At 34.0% G+C, this 9,094-nt stretch overlaps 2 protein-coding genes across 2 annotated transcripts; both read left to right on the top strand.

Annotated features, from left to right (window-relative positions):
- Positions 1-3,103: 3,103 nt before the first annotated feature.
- On the top strand, positions 3,104-3,850 carry LOC149501607 (uncharacterized). Its single transcript, XM_089732530.1, has one exon. It carries the CDS (start codon positions 3,104-3,106, stop codon positions 3,848-3,850), a length of 747 nt encoding a protein of 248 aa, XP_089588656.1.
- Positions 3,851-4,120: 270 nt separating this feature from the next.
- Positions 4,121-6,835, top strand: LOC114240889 (uncharacterized). Its single transcript, XM_089732528.1, has 2 exons — positions 4,121-4,934; positions 5,688-6,835. Exons 1-2 carry the CDS (start codon positions 4,121-4,123, stop codon positions 6,833-6,835), a joined length of 1,962 nt encoding a protein of 653 aa, XP_089588654.1.
- Positions 6,836-9,094: the final 2,259 nt, after the last annotated feature.

Here is a 9,094-nt window from a genome sequence, read left to right as displayed (position 1 = left end):
TGTAAGATTTTTCAGTATATTTCAGTTTTTAGTTACTAATATGAAAAAAGAAAGCTAATACTTGTTTACAGAAATTTCCTTCTGCTGTTTTTATTAAGATCACCGATAACAGAATTAACAGAATTATTTATATTATTGATTGGCAGTTTCATTAAAACTAATACGGGATTATCACTCTATCTATAATGGAATCTAAACAGTGCGGGAGAATGTATTGTGTAGGGTTATCGGGTATTGTATAGAAGTTTTATTATATTGGCTTTGATTACACGAACTAGAGGTGTTGGCACAAACTAGCATCGAAATTGACGTGAATGAAAAAAAAGAAATAAGATATATCAAATTAGATGTCATTCTATTAAATAAAAAATAAAAATCTTTTATTTCGAGACATCTTAGTCTTACAATGTGTTAGTATTACAAATAACTTGAGAAGTATGTTAGTATTTAAGTAAATCTAAGTTATCAATTCTGTCTCTAGCAGCCTCCTCAAGGGCTTGTAGAGCATGAAAACTTGATGAACCTATCCAGGGTCGGTCCATCCAGCTTTTCTGCTAAAAAATCTGCATTATAAAATAATCTTTAACATCGATTCCAGAAGCTTTAAAAGATATGCTATACTTAGTAAGCATTTCACAATAAAGTTAGAAACATTCCACTAAGAATATAGGTTAATAAAAACGAAAGATGCGTTTATTTATTTTGCGAAGCAGGCACCTATTCCAATTTTCGGGATTAGACAGCAATTTTTTCAATACAGCTCAGATTTGGAATCGTATATTGAGAGTGGCAACAATCACTTTGTAATGAGCCGTCATTACTAAACCGAAAGGAGATTATAGTTTTAACATAGCTCAATTGAGCTATCAATTGCTTGTCTGTGTTAAAATTATAACTTCTCAGATCGAAAAATCCCATCCCGTAAAAAATTGTTAGATAAACATAAACTTCTTTACTTCGAATGAAAACTCGTAATACGAGTACGAATATGTATAATAGTTAAATGCTAAAATACAGGTATCAGATCAAATACCATGCGGTGTTCATATCCCTGAAGTAAACTGAAGTTACAATTTCACGGGGACGTGTAGCACAAAGCGTTTTTAGCTTAACAAGAGACGAGCGTGTCCACGTGATTGGTCTCGTACAATGGCCAATTTTACACTTTATACTAGAAAAAAAGAGTGAAAAAACCCACCAACTTTGCTAGCTTGCTGTATTGGGTTCTGTACATATATTGGGTATTTCTTTACTTGTAAATAGTTTTCTTGGGTTTGCTAAGTAAAGTACGAGAAACAGTTTACATACAAGTTAAGAGGAATCGCCACACGATATGGTTCGCAGACGATGCAAAGTATTTTTTGGTGGCCCGAAGGCCTTTCCAGTTTCACCAGAATAGACTGAGCAGCCAGGCAGCCAGCAAGCTCAGCCAGGAGGGATGGGATTTGCTAACAGCTAAAGGAGACCTAACAACTCAAGAGCAGCTGTTTCGCGAATGAATCTAGGATGCAAAGTGTAACATGCTGACCAACGTAATTGAATAATACAAGGATCAATAGAATCTATTAACTTTATTAATCTTACTTAACGTAGTTTGTCGTATGAAATTGATTGTAATTTTCTTTAAATTAATTTCCTGAAATAGAAATGACAATCTTAGAAACATCACGTTGAATCATAAGTTTATGGTGGTGTAGTCTGATGAAGCGGCACTTTTTGCGATAATCAGCAAGTGATCTGTCTGTCTTACTAAGTTGAATTCACACAATAGTAACAGTTTTCGCAAATGAAAGGCATTGATGAGATTATTACTAAAAATAGACAATTTTCCCAATAGATTTATAATTTTAGGTAAACTGAATGGAAAACGGACTGTGTGCAATTCACACGCGAATGAAGTTAGTCCTTGAGAAGTATTGTTATATCCATATTCCAAGTGCTTATTGCCGTTCCATCGAGTTTAAAATGACAACTGTGCTAAGGAGGCTTCAAAAACTTATGACTCCTTTTTGAGTTCAAATCTAAAATAGTTTTCGAAACTGAGTTTCATGGTGATTCGGGGAACCCAAAAAAATACTGCCAATTAGGGATGTCACAGCCGCCCATTGTACGCCGCTCACGGAAGCAAGTATTTAAATTTCCATTAGGCACTTTGAATCGGGCGAGACTTTGTAATTGGTGTCGGTTCTGCGCTGACATTGTCGCGGTCTCGATCACTTTTGATGTTTCGTAGACAAAAGACAAAGGGAGCGAACGGCGTTCCTGAAGTTTCACTATGACCAATTACATCGACCTACAAAATGAAGGAAACAATATGCGCTCACGGATCTTAAACGCGAACATAAATAAAATAGACTAATGACGTTTTTATTGCATTTATTTAACATTAACATTCCGAAAAAGCAAAATACAACTGCATTTATTATTTCGACCAGTAAGATTGTCTGTTTGATCGTATTTAATAGTAACTTAGCTGCTGTAGGTATTTAAAAATCATCAGCATAGATAACACACATAATTTAGTTATAGATAAGTAACTTAAGCTCTCAACAAAAATGTTTACGGGCGTCGGCCACTAGATGGCTTCGCTTCAATTAATTTCTCATTGCTACTGTAGATGGCGATATGTCGGCGGTGACAGAATAATATAGACGTGTACTCGTTTGCTCTTAAAATAATATCAAGTTTTACCTTAATACTCATATATATCAAGTGTAAAAAGTCACAAATCAAGATAATAGAAGATACTTTATACAAAAATAAATCAAGAAAGTTTGTGAACAGTGTTAATGTGCAATCTAACAATGAGAAATGAAGAAATAACCTCTTGAGATTATTACTTTAATATTTTTATTTTGAGGGTATTTATTATGACAAATACAGAGTGAAGTAAGTCACAGTTTAAACCACAGACAATCTAACAATTTACATTCAAGCTAGGCAACTTAAAGAAATAATATCGATACATAAGAATTTAAGTGTTGCCACTTTATGAAATCAATAAGTTACTATACAGTCGGGGTTGACAGATCTACTCTAAAATTATACCAGAATCATCTTAAAACTATTTACTAAAAACGTTAAATAAAAATTTTCACTGAAAATGGATAATCAAATGCAAAAATTATTAGAAAAAATTCAAGAGCAAATGAAACAGCAGACTATCACTATAACAGAAGCTGTAACCAAAAATGTTGTGCAACAAATTAATGAGCGATTTAAAAAGATAGATGACGAAAACAAACAACTTAAAAATTCAGTCAAAGAACTTAAGGAGAAAATTAAAGGTCTGGAAATGGCTAAAAAGAAAACTAACATACTACTCTTTGGAATAAAGGAAGACAAACAAGAAGAGTTAAGTTTGGTAAAATACATATCTGAAAAACTTAATTGTCATCTTGGATTAAACATACAAGAGCACGAAATTATGAATACCTATAGAATTGGAAAAATAAAAAATACGCCTCGACCTATTTTGATATCCCTTGTATCGTACTGGAGAAAAATGGAAATAATGAGATCGAAACATAAAATACCCCAGGGTATTTATGTGAAGGAAGATTATACTAAAGAAATATTAGAAGCACGCAAAACATTACAACCAAAACTTGAAGAGGAACGAAGGAAGGGTAACATAGCATACTTAAAATTAGATAAACTAATAATCAAGAGCCAAACGGATGCTAATCGAGAAAAAAGGAAAAGAGACCCACCTTCTCCGCCCAATATCAGCACACCACAAAAAGAAAATGAATTGTACGTAGCTCCGAAAAAAGTAAACACAACTAATGCGTACGAATACATGGCACGCGTAAAATCAAACTCATTAAGAGAGAAAACAAATGTATAGCAATCACCGTACACTCGAAACCGGAATAATAACAATCATTTTAATACAAACCTGCAAAAAACAACCAAGAAAAACACTCCCCCAAGCCGGCTGGTCCCCGTGGGGGAAAATGACCATAACCCTCCAGTAAACAAAACACTACCTCAAAAATCACTACAAATTGGAACATTTAACGTAAGATCGTTAGCATCCACAACAAGATATATAGAACTAGTATACTCACTAGAAAAAATAAAAATTGATATATTAGGCTTAGCTGAAGTTAGACGAATGGGCAGTGGCATCGAAGAGCATCAAGACTTTATATTCTGCTTCAAAGGAGAAACACCTGGCCTGCATGGAGTAGGATTTTTGATAAAAAAAGAATACAAAAACAATATATTAAGCTTCTCAGGCTTATCTGAAAGAGTTGCAATACTTCAACTTGAGTTCAACAAAAAGATAATATCAATAATTCAAGTGTATGCACCAACTGAAAAGGCTTCTAAAGAAGAAATGGAAAAATTTTACGAATCACTGCAAGAAGCGCAAGCGCAGACTAGCGGAGATGTACTGTTAATGGGAGACTTCAATGCCAAAGTAGGGATAGCTAAAACAAAAGAAGATAAGATTCTAGGTAAATTTGGTTATGGAAAAAGAAACGAAAGAGGTGAAAAGCTCATAGAATTTGCCTTCGAACACAAACTGTCGATTATGAATACGTATTTTAAAATGAGACAAAATCGAAAATGGACTTGGAAATCACCAAATGGAAAAGTAAAGAATGAATTAGACTATATCCTATCAAACCAGCCCAAAAGTATAAGGAAAATAGAAGTACTGCACGGCTTAGGGTATAGTTCCGATCACAGACTGGTTAGAGCAACTTATTCTTTACAAAATACTAAAAAATGTAGGATATCGTTCAAATCATCCCCAAATATATTCAAAACTGAAAAAGAAATAATGATGTACACTAGAAATTTGGAAAACAACATAAAAGAACTTGAACCTTTTGAAGACGACGATGTCCAGACCCTATACAACAAAATAGAACACGTCATTAAAAAAAGCATATCAACAAACGAACACAAAGAGGAACAAAGTAATTCAAACAAAATTCTTACACAATCAACAATAAAACTAATGACCAGACGCTCGACACTATTGAAAATAAAACAAAAAACTTCGGAAATGAAGGCAGAGCTAAGTATGCTATTCAAAAAAACTAATAAAGCCGTTAAACAAGACTATGCAAACTACAGAAAACAGATAATAGAAACAAACATAAAACAGTACAGGAGCACAAAAAGAGCATATAGACAATTAAATACTCACAAAAGTTGGATACAAAATTTAAAGTCGAGGAGTACAAGACCTAACACTAGAAAAGATATTATAGATAGTGCTACAGAGTTCTACAAAGCGCTATATAATAGCAAGTATAAAACTAGTATAAGTAAAAGTAAACATTTCATAGAGTGTAAATACGTAAAAGACGAGCCTGTAGAGATCAACACGAAGGAAGTAATACAGCATATTAAAAAATTAAAGTCAGAAAAAAGCCCAGGGCCAGACGGTATATCCAATGAAGCTTTAATATTTGGGACTACTTTATTAGCGCGTTCACTTTCATGCTTGTTTACCAAAATTCTAAGCACGGGATTAATACCAGAACAGTGGAAGAAAGCAGATATCATTTTGATATATAAAAAAGGTGACCCTCGAGATATAGGCAACTACCGACCAATTAGCCTTCTCCAGAGCATATATAAACTTTTTACCTCTATACTATTAAGCAGAATTAGTAGCAAAATTGAAAACCTACAACCAAAAGAACAAGCGGGGTTCCGGTCAGGTTTTTCAACATTAGACCATATTCATGTAATGGAGCAAATAATAGAAAAGTACAAGGAGTTCAACAGACCAATATATATAGGTTTTATCGATTACGCTAAGGCATTTGATACGATCTCACATGACGCCATCTGGGAGGCACTGGACAAATGTCAGGTCCACGACAAGTACAAAAATGTCTTGAAGAACATTTACGACAAGAGCACCAGTTGTGTGAAACTAGAGAACCGAGGACCTGAAATACCTATTCTAAGAGGAGTGAGACAAGGAGACCCACTTTCCCCGAAGATCTTTATAGCAGTGCTGCATAACATTTTTGAAGAGCTGAAATGGAAAAACGAAGGCCTTAAAATATGTAACCAATACTTGAGTCACCTCAGATTTGCAGATGATATAGTCCTCTTAGCTGATAACAGTAGAAAACTAGAGAAAATGATAAACCAACTAAATGTACAAAGTAAAAGAGTAGGCCTATTAATGAATAAAGACAAAACAAAAGTAATGACAAACAGCGTCAAACATCCAATAAAACTTGAAGAAAAAACATTAGAATTCGTAAACAAATACATATATCTAGGAAAAGAAATATCATTTGAAGACAGAAGCGAAGAAGAAGAGGTACAACGTAGAATAAATATGAGTTGGAAAAAATATTGGTCACTCAAAGAGATAATGAAAGGAGACTATCCACTCCACCTGAAGAAAACAGTTATGGATACATGCATCTTACCAACTCTCACATATGGTTGCCAATCGTGGACTTTCAACACCACCATAAAAACAAAAATGGTTAATTGCCAGAAAGCGATGGAAAGAAGCATTCTAAAAATAAAAATAAAAGATAAAGTAAGAAGTGAATTTATACGAAAAAAGACAAAATTAATTGATGTCCTAAACTTCAGTAAAAGATTAAAGTGGCGATGGGCTGGCCACGTAGCACGCTACAGTGACAAACGATGGACAATTGAAGTGACAAAATGGAAAGGGCCTAATGGGAAAAGAAGGAAAGGACGACCTATGAAACGATGGAGTGATGATATCATAGTCACCGCCGGGAAGGAGTGGATGAGGCAGGCTGGGAACAGAGAAAATTGGATTAAGCTGGAGGAGGCCTATACCCAAATAGGGGTTCCTGTCGAGGAAAATTGAACGGCAATGTAATTGGATCTGAATGTGGGAGTTATATATGGTTGAGAATATTTACATGTAATATTTAGGTGATGGGAAATAAAAGGCTTATTATTATTATTATTATTATTATTATTATTACTGTAGATGGCAGTAACATATTACTTATATTTTATTTCCAATGAAGGATTTTGTAAATTTTCAGAAGCCATAAATTGATATAATTTGATCAATTTGTCTATAACAAATAAAGACTTGTATGATTTAATTATTTTTTATTTTCTGTGTTTAGTTATACCATAATTAAATGCCTTAACTTTAAGTTTAGGGGCATCCGCTACAAGATGTCGTTAATTTCCATACTGAAAAAAATGTTTGACTTAAAGTATCGCAGTTTCGGGCCCCTAATCATCAGTACTATACAGGACGCAAACATTTGCGAAGCCAGCAGAAATATTATTTACCAAATAAACAATTGACGGTGTCTTCAAAATGCGGCAAATGCCACTGTAAGCAAACGACGTTGTTTTCAAAGGCTGAGGAGCATGTGGGCCTTCTGAGTAGTTTACTCAAGAACATCAGCAATGGGGCACAGTTACTCCAGCTGGGAACTCTCAAACCTCGTTTGTGGAGGAAATATAGCGCTCAAAATCTCTAAAGAGGAGGCATAATTATTTTATCCGAGGATTTATCCCGATACAATACCGAAAGTAACACGAGTAGGACCTAGTATTACACGAAAGAAATTAATACAGTATCAGTAAAACTGGACTTTTTAATTGTTCACACAAAACAATATATTCGGTTCATGAATAAAAAATGTTAGTACATATTTCAATTGAGTTCCTGACCCCCGACATGAAACAATGACTCTTTTGTATTAATAAAAATATATTTTAAATAAAGGTTGCCCGCTAGTTTTAAAGGCCAATTAATTTTTCGTTAATAACAGCGTTCGGGAGGTCCGTATAGCGTGTGACGTTACACGTCAAATTAGTAACGGTCGCGATCGGCCATTTTGGATTTTATTTTGAAAAATCGTAACTATGTTCCACGATTGGGTGCTGTTGTCGAATGGAAGCTCTTTCTACTGGAAATTTAAGCAAATAGACAACGAGAACGTGGCAATAAAAATGTATTTAAATGTAATGTAAAAAAAACGAATAAAAATGTATTTAATATTTTTTTTAATTTTGATTTTGCTATTAGTTTACGCGCAGAGTAGTAAAACTTACAATCGATTAAAACCTAAAAATATCATAAGATTAGAATAGAATTTGTAGTACTATTGATTCCAAAAATTAATATCCACGAGGCTGAGATGAAATTTATGGAAAAATAAACAATCAGCTTTATGAAAGTGAGTATTGCAAAAAGCTGCTTGGATTTTATGATCGTAAAATCTTTAAAAAATATGTAAATGTAAGTGTGAGGTTAACTGATTTATGAGTTTTCTTCCAACAGCAAATCCTTCACTATCCTGACAAGTTCACAGTTATCCACTGCTGGACATACACTTACAATTCTATCTTTATTTAGCTTAAACTAAGTTCAGTATAACGCGGAGCTTCGAATACTATCAAAATACTATTACGATTATCGTCAAGTTTGATGCATATATTAAGATTGTATATTTTTAAAAGCACCGTACCTCTAGCCACGGACCACAGTACACGCGAGTCTGGCAACTTTGTCTTCTTTCATATGGGAATATGTGTTGCTTGAACGTGCATAGAGTAAGTTACAGATGTGTCATTTGATCATATCCGGTTCTTAAGGTTTGTCAAGCTTTTAATAGTCTACAGAATTGGATTTCAAGAATTCTTTTCAATCGCGTACCAATTGACGTTATGATATCCTTTTCAAAATTTGAAAGTAAACTTACCCCCGGTACTGTTAATATCCGTAGGCAATGGCAACCTTTACGATAAGCTGGGATGCTAGTTCATACTCTGTTTAGACAATGGTAAGAGTATTAGATGGATAGATCTATAAAAACATTGTTGATTGTTTTTCTTTGGATTCTCATTTCGCAGTTTATTGTTTAAACATTTCATTTACTTGCGTTAGCGTCCCGTTTCGTACTTTGTTGTTACCGTTGGCCATGGACATCATAGCATGAGGGCCGTCACCTATTCTAGGACATGAGGCATTAGTCACAAATTGTTTTATTGTACAACTACTTTTCCATCTTCGTATTGGAGTACATGGTTATTTAATTTAAAAATAAGCAGAATGGTGGTACCTACCCTTAAGGACACATAATATAACATACAACTA

The sequence above is a fragment of the Bombyx mandarina genome, chromosome 13, assembly GCF_030267445.1.
Source record: "Bombyx mandarina strain Sakado chromosome 13, ASM3026744v2".
Classification (NCBI taxonomy): Eukaryota; Metazoa; Arthropoda; class Insecta; order Lepidoptera; family Bombycidae; genus Bombyx; species Bombyx mandarina.
The sequence above is the reverse complement of the archived record's forward strand: the minus strand, read 5'-3'. Positions and strand labels throughout refer to the sequence as shown.

Coding starts and splice junctions, on each gene's coding strand:
- LOC149501607 (XM_089732530.1), top strand. CDS start 3,104: ATGGATAATCAAATGCAAAAATTATTAGAAAAAATTCAAGAGCAAATG.
- LOC114240889 (XM_089732528.1), top strand. CDS start 4,121: ATGGGCAGTGGCATCGAAGAGCATCAAGACTTTATATTCTGCTTCAAA. Junction 4,935..5,687: donor CGAACACAAAGAGGAACAAA/GTAATTCAAACA, acceptor GGTTCCGGTCAG/GTTTTTCAACATTAGACCAT.